Source organism: Toxoplasma gondii, chromosome IX, assembly GCF_000006565.2.
Source record: "Toxoplasma gondii ME49 chromosome IX, whole genome shotgun sequence".
Lineage (NCBI taxonomy): Eukaryota > Apicomplexa > Conoidasida > Eucoccidiorida > Sarcocystidae > Toxoplasma > Toxoplasma gondii.
Genome location: NC_031477.1, coordinates 2,666,655 through 2,682,129, shown reverse-complemented (window position 1 = coordinate 2,682,129; position 15,475 = coordinate 2,666,655). Strand labels below are relative to the sequence as shown.

Sequence of the window (15,475 nt, the reverse complement as noted above, 5' to 3'; positions counted from 1 at the left end):
TTCACTCCGTTTTGACTACAGGCTCACGGCAGTATTCCCTGGAGGTGGAGTGGTTTGCGTCCACGTATCCCGACACACAAAATGTTTGTGGCAACTGGCTGGTGCCGACACATTTGGTAGAGGATCGGCCAACCCCACGCGTGCGTTGCTCTCGACAACGGTGAGTTAAGCTGTCAGATTTCATATGCTAGTGTACCAGCACAGCCTCGGAACAGGCGCATGATTTCCTCAGCCCTGCTACTCGAGCACCCTCTAGTCGATGCGCGGGATGCAGGACCTCGCCGCTCCTGACGGTAAATCGTTCGGTAAATTGGCCTTCATGCTGTGTGCGACTACTCTTGTGAATCCGCTGAGCTAGCACATTTGTCAGAGTGAGTTCGTGGCTAGCAGGATACTCAATTTAACGCTTTGACGCATATGTAGCACCACATTCAGTCGACGAACGAACTCTCACGGTTCGCGTCCTGGCCGTTATGGTAGGCAACTACAGGAGCCGCTTGTCATGGACTTAACTCGCAGTGGAGAGTGTATCTGCTGATGCCAGATAAGTTCCTAGAACGAACCAGGATGAACGCTTGCCATACATGTTGGAAGCGTTCTACACAAACAGCCGAAAACTGGTTCACTTCAACTCCTGCGAGTGCTTTTTTTGCACTAGCACCGTTGCAATGACTCCAACAGCTTCCCACTCCTCAAACGGCCAGGCGCCAAGTCAGTCGAATAGTGTGGAATGAGTCGGAATGTAATTACTTCGACGGAAAACATGAAAAGTTGTAAGTAGTGCCATATTGTCAACGCGCTGAGGAAGCTAACTTATCTAATGTGGTGTATCCGCGTGGCTCTTCACATTATAACTGGTAGGTGTTCTCGTCGCCGGAATCCACCGTGACAAGCCGGTCTATCGTGGGGCCTGCCCAGATAATTCAGTGCCAGACACTCAATAACTTTATCTAGTTGGCGTCTCTGTCTGCGGTCAGCTAAGAAGCTGCCCCTGCCTCCTGACCACCCCGGGGCTTCCATAATGCCTCGGCCCCTTTTATGCCTCGACCCCTTCTCTGGCGTAACGACCAAACATCAGTAATAGTTTTTTGCCTCCCTCTCTGTTACCGCTACTTTCACCTGCCGGATAACACCTAACGTTGTGTAATTTTGTTTTCTTCGCTGTTTCTACGTCAACCGTTGCCGCCTCAGCACTACCTCCGCTTGTACGAGCAGGTGTTCCACATCAACATGCCGATCGAAGACATACAGAAAGCTGTACTTCCCGAAGAGAAACAGTAAACCGCAAACGCTCTCCGTGCGTGGTTTGTCGTGGCTGCAACGCTTGTTGTGCTTCTGCATCTTGTGAGCGTCCCAATGCATTTTAAAAAACGCTTTTTCACAGCCAATCCCGGCAGGTGTCGGGTGTTAGCCGTGAGTCTGGTAGAGTCACAATCTGGTTTCTTAACCCGTCTGTTTAACACTCCAGAGACCGTGTGTTTCCACGCTACATTTTTGCACATTCCTGCGGTGGAACCTGGCAAAAAACAACGACGGGCCTGACTCCTTATAACGCTGTCCCTTCCCTTGCCTGCAGGTCCCAGGGACCATCTCGGTTTCAACAGGTACCTCATTCATGTCGCGAGGGGTCTCAGCATGAGCACCAAGAGAGTCGAGGACGTGAAGTTGAGGCCGCGTATGAAAGATACTTACGGGAGAAGGAGAAACACGTCAACGAAGAATAATGGGTGGTTTCCCTATTCGAGAACGGCGTGTAACAGCAGCGGAGCTCTTCACGGTCCCCCTGCAGAGGGTTCCGGTTACTCTGTGTAGGAATAGCCGGCGGAATATGATGCTTTGTCACTCGCGGAAATAAATATGTGGATGGGGAATTGTGGCGAGCAAGTTTTCGAAGTGGAAATCACGGGGTGGACGCCTAAACCAGACTCGGTTAGAGTGATGTTTTGAGACGCGTAGATCATGACATAAGCCACGTCTTGAGTTTGTCTTTTCTGTCGAGCAGTAAGTGAACGTCCGAAAATTTGACAGATGTCTCTCCGCAACAGTAGCACCTACTGCGGGGCACTGACGTAATCTCACCAAGCAACGCAGGGACCTCTTGAGGTTTCTGTGAACACCCATTTAGCTACCAGCGCAACATCTTCAAGAGAATTCACGCCTTCCTCACATGTTACTGCTGCTAATCGTCTTGTTGTATTGATCGTAGAAACTCTCAATTATCCCATGCTTCCCCTGTCCTACCAATTGGAAACAACTTGCTCAGTTGAGTCCTGTACTTCACAACGGGACCCAAAGCCGCGAATGGTGATTCGACTCGCAATTGCGGTCACGGTTAACGTTTTGCCTTAACAAATATGCTTCGTTTCAACACTAGTTTTGCGAGAATTGCCACGGAGAGTTTTCAGTCTTCAGAATGGACAACGATCACAAGGCCACACGTTGACCACCGCCGCAACGATTGAATTTCACACAGAAACCGAGCTCCCGAAATTGGGTTTTGAAACTTGTTAACTGACGCCATGGTCAGCAAATTCTCTGTCGTTTTTTTCAGTATGAAGGAAATCGCAGCTTATGATCGAAGGCGGCAAATACCAAAGACGACGCCTACCAGGAGCGTTCGCCAGACCGTCAGCTAACATGTACTCTAACAACTCTCAGCTAACGCATATTCTAACAACCCTGACGCACGAGTGCCAGAGCGCCGCTTGTGCTGCAGCTATGTCTTCTGTACACGTGCATCCTCATGCTCACACGAATTTAGAAGAACTGGAGACTCGACAGCGTCCCGTCAGCTGAAATTAAAATGTCCGTAGTTCATGCTCAGCATCGGGGGGGGGGGGGTGAGGGGGGGAAATATATCCGCTACGTGTCCTCTTTAGCTATTGAACGAACGAAATTCACTTTAGACCTAAAGGAACGAGCTATTCATCACTGTCGTGTTGAGCATGAACAACAGCTGCTGTGCACAATACTAAGCGGACTTTCCCCCCATGATACAGGCGTGCTAGAGTTCCCGAACTACGCAGGTGAACTCCAATCTTTAATGCTCTCTTGAAGCTTGGCGTGCATTTGGTACCGATGTATGACGCTTCGAATTCCATCGAAATCCTGAGCATCCAACACATGCGAACAAGAAACGCCTTGGCATCGCAAGTGGGTCTGGCGTCGTACCTCCCAAACGGTTGCCTACTGCAAAAAGTGACTGCAAACGGACCCTTGTGACAACTGCAGTGGCACTACTGGGGAGTACCGTCCTTTACTTGGAAAACACGCAGACGGTGACTTTCGAAGAACATTGTTCTGTCCCCCTGTAATGCGTAAGCACCACAGATCTGCGCCAGTTGCTTTTTACCATGAACCGGAGTCACTGCTTGACACACCGATCGTATTATCCAAAGCACGCTCAAGTCCTACCTTCTCTCGAAATCGACGTGACAAATCTCTCTCGTCCTTTTCTAGAAGCGCGTCCACTCGCCTACGTACACCAACACGCATAGGGCCGTCAAAACACGAAATGGTGATTGGCAGAATTTCACTGTCCACTCTGAATTGCTGCATGCATGCGCCCGTGGTTACCATGCTGTAAACGCCTGACACGCCAAGGATCCGTGTACTTCTTCCTTTGGCACATACAGCGTCTCACCTTTTGAATTCATCCAGTTCTTCTCGCGAAGTCACCATTTCCAGAGCTTCGTTCAGCTGCACAGCATGCAGTAAATTGAACTCGCCACACGCATGAGCGATAACGCGAACGCGGGAGGTGCCGTTGTACCACTGGTGTGACAGCGAATGCCACCTGGAGGTCAGCAATTCGGAATTCAAGCTCGTATCCTAAATCACCTCCCGACCATGTACCGATTTCCTAGTATTCATCCACATGAGGAAACGCACGTACACATTTCATGTCAGAAATCGCAACAATCGTATCATACAATAATTAAGAAGATAATACTACATACACATGTAATAATTCCTCCACTGCTACATCTCGATACAGTCGTCGAATTTACCTGTGCGCGCCTGACTGTAAAGGTACAAGCAACAAGTAAACGGCTCCTTAACGTTCACGGGCTCTACGGGAGCACCGACGGTCCCGACACTACGGAGAAAGGAAACTCCTGCGGATGCACTTCGGACAACTGCAGAAACTTCCGACTGCCTCCGGATCGGAAACGTACCTCAAACACTTCTTGAAGCAAATCACCGTCTGTCACGCGATCAGCGTCAGGTTCGTCCTCGACATGCTCCTGAATTCGGAAGCGCACAGGCTCGATAGTTCATGATGTCTGACCATGCTGTGAACACCGTGCCTACACTGCGTCACACTGCAGCCGTTCTCGGGCCTGCGTCGCGATATACGGGAACAATCAAACCGTCGCTCATGGCGTACGTACGCTGGAATGAGGCGAGTGATGGGCCAACAAATGCAACGCGCGTTTCGCAGGGTTCTTCAGCGCAGATACCGCCTCGATGACCTTCGTTCGATGCTTCGCCAACCGGTCGTGATACTCCTGAATGCCCAGGAAACATTCCACGTGGACTCAGAACACCTGACGAGTGATGAACAAATCCTGGTTGAGCACTTTTGCAGCACTATTGACACGACCTCGACTCACGCTTGGTGATTGTGCGGGTACCGTTAATTCGCGCGCGAACTAACGGAAGTGGCTCTAGGGGAAGAGACTATCTATGAAAAGCTCGGTTTCAGGCCCTCACACTGACGATCAAGTCTGCGCTGGGCTAACAGATATTCACCAAAGCAGTGGAGTTACAAAACATCTGATGACTTAGAAGGGTACTTTGCTTTCAGCGAGGCTCGCATCACACGAACACATGGACTAACATGTACAGTTCGGCTGCGGGGACTCATAATCCGTCTCCCTGCGTTCCCTTCAGTTACAAGCAGCGCGTACCTGGTCGGCATGTACATGCTTATCAGGATGCAAGCGCTTCTCGAGCTGCTTATATTTTGCCTCCAACGCGGCACGATCGATGTCGAACGTGGGGTTCCTAACACAGCGCAGAAACATGCACGCCATACAGCCAAAGCGGTTCCCGCTTATCTATAGAGACCAATACTAATCACAACCTCAGGTGTGGAGAAGATGCAGCAATGCCTGTGACAATTTCCGCTCCCGGCAGGAAGCTTCACAGTGATAATCTGAAAGAACGACACGGTGTGACCTTGCCAGGAAGCAGTAAAACTCCTTACATTTGTAGAAACTCGAAGTAGGAGAAGTCCCGCTTGTTCGCATCTCCGTACTGCGGAACTAGGGCGTCGCCGCAGTTCTGAGGTGCCAAGGAAACACAGCAAAATAAGACTGCTTTTTCAGTGCACGTATCGCTACCGATAACCAAGTGTTTCGCACTACATGAAGTTCATTGCTCGAATACACATTGCCGAACCCTATTATCTCTTTCTGTCACATATGCTGACGGACTTCTGGCATGGCTCCGGCAATGAATGATACTTTTGGCACACCTCGCAAGGTCCTCCGTTGCCACCATCCCACGAATTTCAGCGAGTCTCTCGGGGTATCCGAAAACTTCATTTGCGGCGAGACACATGCGGAGTGTTCCTCAGTCGACGTATTCGCTGCTCGTAGTTTTGCCGCCAGCATCGCTACACTAACTGACGGCTTACCCACGTGTGTCTGATCGCACTTGAGGTAATCCTCGACAGCTTCCAATAATGCCGGTCGTCCCCTACGTGATACCACTACCGGATAACCATGATTCTTTGTACCCTAGGATACGCCAGTAGCCAAAAAGGAGATTCTGCGTTTCCACAATGGAATTCCTGGTCTCCATCACACTTTGGGGACACGGAACACAATTCCCAAGAAACATCTGCCGTGACAAGACCATTTGCTTACACTGCAGAAAATCTGATATTTTCTCGCCGGGGCTGCCTTGCAGTTTGTGCACGAAGTGGAATGCACCAGGCCCGCCTGGGACAGTTTTTCCGTGAGGTTGTCACTCGCCGGGCTGAGCGCCGTCGCCTCTCGCGATGTTTTCCCGCCAGTCGCCTCAGAAAACTCTCGCTGTCCGACGACGCCGAAACCCAGCGACTGCATCCAGAAAGAGGCCCTTCTTGCCGAAGAAAAGATTCCGCCTTCAGAGTCAGCACCGTACTCCCCCAGGAGTGGCAGCGTAGCACGGATGGAAAGCCAACTGCAGCGACTGCGGCAAGAAGCACCCGCGGTGCAGTTCAGATGTGTTCTCCGTCGGCAGTTTGTCGTTCTTGTTTCCGCGTCGGTCTTCGCTACGCTGCCCGTGGCAAGATCAGGGAGGCAACCGCTAAATCGAAGCCCTCCCCGCCGTGGCCAGCCGCTTACCAAGCTCTGTGCGTGTGAACTCATAGATGCGGCGCAGCTAGCGCTTTCGCTAAGAAAGGACACATTCCGTGTCGACTCAGAATCGACGGCAGAACGCCTGCACAAAAACAAAAGAACCCCGAATCAGTCAGTGGTAAACCCCCAGTCACTCCATTGACGCACATTTGGGCATGCGTGGACATGGTTAAAGTGCACACACTATAAAGGCGCGCCTTTCAAACAGACCCCCGGCGAATGACGGAGACAAAACTCAGGATGTTATAAAGCACAATGTTGCTTCCAGTGACTTGCAACGCTCGGGTTTATCGCTGAGAGTTCTGCGCCACTTTGGAACCGAAAACAAGTGGCAGGGCAAGAAAGATCGAGCAGAGGTCACTCGGAGCCAGCAGCACCCCGTGATCCCTCTACGGCTTATAGACACCCGAGACAGAGTCCTGTTTGCCAGTCTGACACCATGTCTCGGCTCAGACTTGGTCCGCTGACCCCATGCAAAACCACCGATGCCCATTACGCCGCAGCCACACACAATCCATGAGAAAACTGAAGGACGACAAGGCGTCGCGACACAGTATATATTCCCCAGGTCGTGCAAGAGGTTCCTAAGAATTCCGTCTGCCCCCAGGACCAACGACCACTGCATCGTCCTGCGTCGGCCCGGGTTCGAACACTTACAATGTTCGGAGGCTGCACGCTCGATGGCCTCCACGAGTGCTACGGTGCGCACCAACGATCGCTTCCGGCGCTTGTGAAGGTAGAGAACGGTTTTCGCCGTTGGGTTTAGAGCGTCGTTGAGTGCGGAAAGAGACACAGGGAGCAGCTGTTCCAGCAGCACAACACGGAACCGGATGCCCCATCGGCCGTAAAATTGCACCCGCTAGGCACTGCTTTAGTAGTACATCACTACGTAGAGAAGATGAGGAAGCCATAATGAAACCGGGAAACGACATCAGCCGGAGAGGAGGGTGTGGTAAATCAGCGGACCACCTCTGCGTCGCCAGGAACAGTAAAAACTGTGTGACAGCCGGTCAAGAACACTGCACCTCTAGGTTGACCAACAGTATCTCGAAGTCGAATGAAGCAACACCGGATTTACGTTCTTTCGCAGACATCGACCGCTTCTACTCCGACGCTGAGGCCGCTAACTGCTCAAGCGGCCGGTGTTGGTACACGTGGAGAGGTGCCCAGCTCTCCTTGTAGGCCACTGCCTGCCGACAAAATTGGATTCGGCGAGTACAGTGCTGGTATCGTATGTTGTTAAACAGAGACGAAACGGAAAAGTAGCAGATTCCTGAGCTACCACACTCGACAGTCCCCTGGGGACCACGCGCATGCTCGATGACCCGTGGCCGCGCTGTCGCACAGGGTACGCTGTGTAGAACACGTAACATCGTTTTTCTTCAGACAAACGGCAGCATCCATTACCGCAAAAACAAGAGAGACAAAATGTGGCAAAGCTCCACTGGAAAGACTAGCGCGATGGCGCAACTGCGCTATAAGACCCCACAAGAACCTCCTTTACGAGGAACCGCGGAGACTCCCTGGCACACGCAGCAGCGTCCTCAACTACAGACTCGAATATCCCTTTCAAGCGAAACTTGATCGTCCTTCCTGGACTCTTCTGCGACACAAGAAACAGCGTCTGTTCCAAACAAAGCGTACCACAGGCATTCCCTTCTTTCCGGCAATGCAAGTGTCCTGCCGGTATGGCGCCGGAGACGCGCCGCCTAGCCAAAGCGCACGCACAAGCATCGAACACGAAGTAGCGAGGCCCGTTTGACAGCATGCCAAAGGGCGGAATTCGCTCAGGCTGTAAAAGAAGGATGTGTATAATAATGGACTGCGTACAACAGTGGTTCTGACAGCTTCGGCAGGTTTATCTGTTGACCAGTGGCGTACCCGGCGTCGCGGGTCTTGCTGTGTCAAAAAATTACTGCGAGGAACGAGCAATTCAGCGTTCAGTGATGATAACGCGTCTCCTGGTTGATGATGCGGCAGATAACCTTTGTGCACATAAAACAGCTCTGCGAGTGACTAGTCTTAACAAAAAGAACCACCGAATCTTACTGATGTGGAAGAATGAAAAGAAGACGCAGGGAAAAGAAGAAAATAGCGGTGTGCAAATGTATGGGTCAACACTCTACGCACCAGCGGCAAAGGGGCTTTGGACATTGTTGCGACCCGCGGTCAAGCGACAGCTCGTCTGGCACGTTCTTTGAATCTGTTCCCCTGCGTGGCTCTTGTCTCCCCAGCCGCCACATGCGATGATGGCATTTTTGCATTGATGTTCTTTTTTGGACCAGAAATGCAGACGATCTGCGGTTTGTGGCATTGGGGGTAAGGGAAGATAACCATGCATTTGTCTTCTCTCATTTTAGTGCTTGCTCTTGCGTCCCTCTGCCGTCCGGTGATATCCAAACGTAGCCAGTGTGGTGTTCTTCCGCAAACCACCAACAAAACGCCGTGTGTCGTTTCTGCCCGCTTACCTCGGCATAAATGCGTTGATCTGAGAGCGAATACCACAACAAGCACCCCAAGAAAAAACTCTGGTGCTCCGGGTTGGAAGTGTTCATGGTCCCTTACACAACAGACGCAGCTTCACGAGCACACGCCCCGCCCCGCCTCGTCCACTGTTTCATTCCTAGATTGTGTTTTGAGAAGCTGCTTTTCTTCAGTGTCAAATCACAGTTCTGTCTTTTGGCGCGGTAGTCAATCAGAAAAACGGACTGCCTTTCTGCTGCTGACCCCCCGAAGTGTGCATGTACACCTCTTCCTGTCGGCCAGCCAACATCGCTTTGCGTACAAACCTCAATCCGCGGTGGTGTTACTTCCAATCAAGCACGATTGTCTGGTGATAGCGTCTTGCTGCCCAGCAAGCAGGGCGACTGAGAGAGAGTCAACATTGTCTGGTACTTCTGTGTCTGCCAACGGAACAGCGATGACGGCTGCAGCGTCCCTAAGAAAAACCAAGGGTGCTGACGCTGCTGCGTCGCAGGGTCGGGCCGGTAAGCTCATACCGCAATGTGAAGAAAAAACCCGCAATTTCGCACAGAGACGTGGTTGTCTTCAAACGTCAGAGGGTGGTAAGTGAATTCCGTTTGTTTCTCCAACCGGACCGTTCCTGGTAGTCCACAGCGGCTCGACTCGGAGCGCTACCCAGACTGCGGATTCGTGGTGCTATGTCATGATACGGTTACGTCTGATGCGGTTTTGAGCTCAGAATTGGGGGATATTTCACTTTGGTGGTAACAAGTAACACGTCGTATCGACACGTACACACCATGGAGTTCTAGAATATCAGTGCCATCCCTGTTTAGGCCAGAGTCTCAAAACACAGTCCGCAGCTCCGCATAGCGCAAAAAGGAGTAGGCTCCCAACTGACATTCACGATGAGGTGGTCAGAAGCGAGCCAGTGGTTTCCGCCAAATCTGGGGTTGCAACTGGAGAGTATTCCCCTAACTTTCTGTCGTTTCCAGGGCCGCAGCCCCGCGGCGTAAAGCGAGATCAGGCAGATTCCCCAGGTGAACTGCCAGCGACTGAGGAGACTACAAGTCCGATTTCTAGCGTTTCTCGGGGCGTCTCCGGGTCTGGAAAACCAGTCGTGTCGAAACGGATCAAAACAGAGCCTGACACCCAGACGACCAGTGCCGCATTAGACACAAAAGCGGATGGGACAGCGGACGCGAAGCACTCGAGTGTCAAGAAATCGGCGATGAAATCGGAGGCACATGAGGGCAACCATAATGGCACAGAGGGCGAAATGAAGCAGAAGGTGAATGCGAAGGGGGCGAAAGTTAAGGGTGAGACCGGTGATGAGGCAGACGACACGCAAGAGGGAGAAGCCAAGAATGGAGGCAAGGCACCGAAGCGATCAGCTGGCAAGAAACAATCAACTGCAGGAAACTTGCCGACGGAGGTCGACGAAGTTTTTCTCAGGCATCGAGCTGTGGCTGAGAAGAGCCGGAAGTTCCTCGGTGCTCATATATCAGCTGCTGGAGGTGTTCAGAACGCTCCAGTGAACTGCCTGGCCATCGGAGGTGAGATGCAGTCGTGCGCCATCTGTGAGGCTGAGAGCTACAGCCGCCTCTGCTTCTTCGTGTATGAATGCTTCACTTAGCACCTGTCGAGTCACAGGGTACACTGGAACAGGCGCCAATACGAAGGAGGCCGGGGTGACGATGGCTTCGCTGTTCCCTTTCGTGGCGGCCGCGCGTTCTTGCAGATCCTGGGCACATTGTGGGTTGTCGGAATTCCCGCCGTCGCGTTTGGATACAGAAATTTCTTTCGAATTTTGTGCAGGACAAGCTTTCGCTTTCTTTTTGAAGAATCAGCGGCGCTGGGACTCACCGCCGATAGTAAGTCATCAGTAGAGATCTTCGAGCTTCCCTGACATCTACGCGACAATGAACATTTGATATTTTTGTCGACAAATATGATTTGATACGCAAACGGTTACACACTCCTACAACCTCTCGCACATGTATTCGTAAACCATCTGCCTGTAGATCGTATTTTTTTCAGATCAGCCGTTCTCTAATGAGCTTGACGTGCGTTTCCACTTCTCTGTGGCAGAGCGACGAATCAGCAGATGGCTTCAAAGCCGAGGTGGCGAAGCTGAAGCTCGATGGCCCCGAGCATATCTTGCCTCACGGCTCCTACCTGATCAACTTAGCGAACCCAGGCAAGTTTTTACTGACAGCGGCGAGAGCTTTTCTCGCAGTACTGCCAGGGTGGCAGTCAACATTTAACCCAGCTGTGTACATTGCACGGAGCCTCGGTATTCAACATGTTTTGTTGAGTGTATTTATGAGATAAGAGTGCAAGGAGGGGCTGCGTTCTTGGTTAGAGACACCGGTGGACCGAAACGTGACCTCCCGACGCGCTACGCGATGTCGCCTCGGTGATTGCCACTCACACGCCGGAGAGAAGTCGATGCGTTTCTGCGTTGCTTCAGACGCGGCGAAACGCAAGGTGTCCTACAACGCGTTTCTTGACGACCTGCAGAGGTGCGAGCAGATCGGCGTTCACCGATACGTCTTTCACCCAGGTGAATATCTTCCAGATGCTTTTTGTGTTTTTTTTCTTTTTCTTGTGATCTGCTCCCCAAACGCCTGTAGTCACGACATCTGTTTTGGGGAGGACACGCATTTAGGCAGATGTTTCGTCGGCAACAACCTCGTAGGCGAGCCTTTCTTTTCTTTGACAACCACGTCCCTCCTCGCGTGTACGCCATGTTGCAGTGTTTCTTGCGTGTTGGCCTTGTCAGGTTCGACGGTTGGCCAGTGCACCAAGGAAGAAAGCATCAGACATATTGCAGTAAGTCCCTGGAATTTCCATCTGAAGCTGACAACTGCCCCATCTCCGTAGAACGTGCAGCTTCTGCGACGTGTCAGATGCGAACGAGATAGTCTCGTGTACCATTTTTCTCATTGGCGACGAACTGGGTCCGATTGAAGGGATCATGCAGTCGCAGCGTCGGAGACCACACAGGGGTGCGCCGCAGTCCGGTGCTTGCAGTTCGCGACTCAGAAAAAGTCTCGCGAGATTCATTCGCTTGGTGCTGTGATCGATTAGGATTTCCATGGATATGGTTCGTGTCAAGTGAGTTGACTGCTGATCCGGCCTCCTTTCTGCGGTGTGGCTGGTGCATGCCAGGAATGTCTCAATAAGGCAATAGCGGCAACCAAGAGCGTCACGATTCTACTCGAAAACATGGCGGGACAGAAGAACGTGCTCTGCAGCGAGTTCGAGGATCTCCGAGATATAATTGCTCTCGTGGACAGGAAGGACCGCGTAAGTTGGGGTGTGCTCCTCCACAGTGTACAGACAGTTCCTCTAGGCTACCAATCAATTCCGGTGTTTTTCCTGAGCGGCGCGGGTTCGTCATGAACTCTTTCGAATTCTTCGCCAGAGTTAGTCGGTTGTCTTCGTCGCCATGTTCTTAAAAACGGTGCGGAGGGGCTGCCCTGCCGATACCCGTCGACGCGGTTGCACTCGTCCTTTGCTCGAGTAAAAGCATGTGCTCACCATCAGAAGTCTAGCCACTTTACACTAGGAACGTTCTAGAGGCTCGCAGGCCAGCACGCCTGGCAGTTGGCCATTCTCAGAAGCTGGGCGTTTGCAGAGACTGAGTACGGCAGACGAGTCTCATGAGAGCAAAGATTTTTCATCGCCAGTCAGATTCAGTTGAGTGGATTGCTTTCGTTAACGGGATTTTCTGTCATTCTTCTGTGCCTTCGATCCGCAGATCGGTGTCTGCCTGGATACGTGCCATCTGTATTCTGCCGGTGAGTTCCCTGTGTTTCTCAAACAGATCTCCATTCCCACCTCAAAACAGCTTAACGTGTGGCTTGGCCGAAACCCCGAATTTTACGTTCAAGTGATTGCGCCGAACGTGCTATTTTTTAGTGCATTCAACGAGTTGAAAAGCCCGCTCCTTCCTATTTTGTTTGCCTGTGCCTGAAGTTAACCGCTCGGTCAGGCCTTGCCGGCACTTGACATCGAGATGAGCATGCATGTCGAGGAGCAGCTTTCCGGGGGGACTAGACTGTCAGGTGTCCGCTTCTGTCGGGCAGCGAGGCAGTCGTGTGCAGCTTTCCTGCTTCTTCTCGCACAGGTCATGACATCAAAACGGAAGAAAAATTTGAAGCGGTGATGAAAAAGTTCGACAGCATCGTTGGCATGAAGTATCTGAAGGCGATGCATATCAACGATTCTAAGGCTCCTCTAGGAAGCGGCCTGGACAGGTTCGTTCATTTGCATGCGCGAAGCTGGTGGCCGCGAGCTCAGCTTCAGGGGGTGCATGGAGTTTCCACGAAGTCATCTCTGCAGTGTGCAGTTCCGTGTGTGATGAAACGCAGGGCCAGGGCAAATTTCACACCTGCCTGCATCCTCACCAAATCGAAAGTTACAAACGTGTCGGGTACCTTCGTCAGGCAGCTAAGTGTGTGACATAAGTACGCGGATGCCTTGGTCTGCATCTTACGCGGCGGAGTCTTCTGAATTCCGGCCGTTTTTTTCTAAGTGTGCCTGATGCTGGGGGAGGTGACCGCTCGTTGAGGGGAGCCACGGCGCGGCAGACTTGGTGCCTGCGGGGTTAGCGTCACGTACCTGATTTCTCTGGTGTAATTGGGTGTCTACAGACACGAGCACCTCGGAAAGGGCACTCTCGGAATGGCCCCGTTCAAGTTCATTATGCAGCACCCGACGTGGTTCAAGGACATGCCCCTCGTCCTAGAGACGCCCGATGTCGACAACAGTGGTCCAGCCATGTGGCGCAAAGAAACGGAGATGATGTACAAATTCATCGAAGAGTGATGCATGCACAGGTCATGCCAGGGAAACTGTTTTTCAGGATGGATGCAGCGGCGACGCTGTACATCTTGGGCTGTCGTGTCGTAGTCGGTCGATAGATGCCGGCTTTAGCTTCCGATTGCATGCAGCGAGGCGGTGTTTTTGTCAAGAATGTTTCAGTGGCGCCGTTGAGAAAGCATATTCGATTCCTCAGGTGAGAGTGGCGGTGCGAATTTCCGGTCTCCGTCGGGTGAAGAAAATACACTTCTTGACTGGCAGATGGTGCGAAACACATGGGCACACCACTAGTGATGTTTGCGTCAATTTCCGTTTGCACTCGAATGCCGTATTCAAAACGCTTCTGATGTTGGCGTAGTGTGAATATTTCAGTCAGAATCAGTGTTGTACGAACTACCTCCGCAACGGCTTTCATCAAGAAACTGCCTAAATCGCTTGATGTTCGACGTGGCCGGACTTTTGGACTCTATATAAAGAGGCAGCAACATCGAATCGTGTTCCCCACGTCCGTTGCTGTGTCGTCTCTGCTGGAAGTTATAACCTGCAGCACGATCACAGCAACACATTCGTTGGCACTGTGACGAGGTTTCGTTATCCGATCTCCCTGTTTCCGCTAGCGTTTGCTCGCGAGCTGCGGAAACAAATTTGTTGCCGTTATCTGGGATTGAAGTCCGTGCGTTTTCTCTCGAAGCGGTTTTTCTTTTCTCTTGGCATTGCGGCAACGAAAAAACCGACTTTGTTCGAGACAGTGGTCAACAGTTCTCAAACGCTTTTGCGTAGCCTGGTGCATTGACTCAACCCGTAGTTCTGGTCCGGCGCTGAATACTTGGGCTAGACCCGAGACTCAATTTCCAATCGGCAGGCAGCGTGGCCGCAGAACCGACAATCACAAGGGGGTAGTCACAGGCTCCATTGTACCCAGAAGGGCTGGTTTAGAGCTACGAAGTCGCATTTCTGTCTGCAGTCTACAAGCAGATAACGTGAAGCTTTTGATGTTCATTGAGACAGTCCATTCCTCACCAGGTATTATGCAGTTCCACTCTGTAACTCTTACTGAAGAGCCTCCGCAGTGCAGCAGCCCGCGTACGGGAAGGGCTGCCCTGTCATCCAAAAGTCAAATGTGGCTTTAAAACGTCTATCGATACCTCGAGCGTTCACTTCTTTTGGTGGGTTTTCGACGATGGTAATATTTGGGGTACAAAATCATCCCATCAGGAAGGAATCAGTAGTAGCCTGTTTCTCCTGCCATAGTCATTTTGGAAGTGACAGTGACTGTATCTGTTGAGCCGAAACAGACTCGTTTAACTACCAATATTCTGACAAGCAGTTCAAGTCTGTGCACGCAAAACTGTCGCGGAAGATGTCGCAGACGCCAAGGTTGCGAGGGCAATGAGTTTCCAAAAAACATGACACGCAAGCAGGATGAGTTGTGTCTTGGTATGTCGTGAGATATACGCCGTAACAACATGACGCTTCCACGGTAGAACCGCTGATGGAGGCAAGGCTACGGGTATAGTTCGTGCAGGTGTAGCTTGAAGAGGTTCGCACAAGATATGTTATGATGGCAGTGTTGACTGTTAAATAAGGAGCCAGTTGTTTGTATCTGGGTGAACATCGCATACGCAAGCAACTGGAGAAGTGTCGGCATGTTTTCCCTCAGAGAAAAGTAACACAATTTAGATCACTGTTTCGCAGCCCGTTGTTCTACTTTACGCGATGTGCGAGGACCAGCACGGCAGTGTCACTTCATTGCAAGGGAGATTTTTCGACGGTTCTAGGACTGCATGCGGAGGTTCTTCTTTGCATGCTCTCTGACATGTCTAGCGGCC

The 15,475-nt window shown here is 51.6% G+C and overlaps 2 protein-coding genes across 2 annotated transcripts; one reads left to right on the top strand and one right to left on the bottom strand.

Moving 5' to 3' along the window:
• Positions 1–1,091: 1,091 nt before the first annotated feature.
• On the bottom strand, positions 1,092–8,538 carry TGME49_288685 (Fe-S protein assembly co-chaperone HscB protein). Its single transcript, XM_018782047.1, has 9 exons — positions 7,011–8,538; positions 5,877–6,435; positions 5,213–5,289; positions 4,914–5,010; positions 4,395–4,511; positions 4,179–4,247; positions 3,644–3,699; positions 3,415–3,475; positions 1,092–3,108 (listed from the first exon to the last, which is right to left on the bottom strand). Exons 1-9 carry the CDS (start codon positions 7,283–7,285, stop codon positions 3,019–3,021), a joined length of 1,401 nt encoding a protein of 466 aa, XP_018636371.1. The 5' UTR covers positions 7,286–8,538; the 3' UTR covers positions 1,092–3,018.
• Positions 8,400–14,425, top strand: TGME49_288680 (endonuclease IV APN). Its single transcript, XM_002368267.2, has 10 exons — positions 8,400–9,340; positions 9,812–10,372; positions 10,635–10,690; positions 10,908–11,016; positions 11,290–11,382; positions 11,602–11,651; positions 11,991–12,128; positions 12,583–12,622; positions 12,952–13,081; positions 13,478–14,425. Exons 1-10 carry the CDS (start codon positions 8,689–8,691, stop codon positions 13,650–13,652), a joined length of 2,004 nt encoding a protein of 667 aa, XP_002368308.1. The 5' UTR covers positions 8,400–8,688; the 3' UTR covers positions 13,653–14,425.
• The last annotated feature ends 1,050 nt before the right edge of the window (positions 14,426–15,475 follow it).

Bases quoted from the DNA above. Each gene is read 5' to 3' on its own strand.
- TGME49_288685 (XM_018782047.1), bottom strand. From the start codon at position 7,285: ATGTCGTTTCCCGGTTTCATTATGGCTTCCTCATCTTCTCTACGTAGT. The intron at 6,436-7,010 runs GTAAGTGTTCGA...GTTTTTGTGCAG, and splicing joins GCGTGCAGCCTCCGAACATT to GCGTTCTGCCGTCGATTCTG. The intron at 3,476-3,643 runs GTGAGACGCTGT...TGGTGTACGTAG, and splicing joins GAACTGGATGAATTCAAAAG to GCGAGTGGACGCGCTTCTAG.
- TGME49_288680 (XM_002368267.2), top strand. From the start codon at position 8,689: ATGCATTTGTCTTCTCTCATTTTAGTGCTTGCTCTTGCGTCCCTCTGC. The intron at 9,341-9,811 runs GTAAGCTCATAC...TGTCGTTTCCAG, and splicing joins TGCGTCGCAGGGTCGGGCCG to GGCCGCAGCCCCGCGGCGTA. The intron at 12,129-12,582 runs GTAAGTTGGGGT...TTCGATCCGCAG, and splicing joins TCGTGGACAGGAAGGACCGC to ATCGGTGTCTGCCTGGATAC.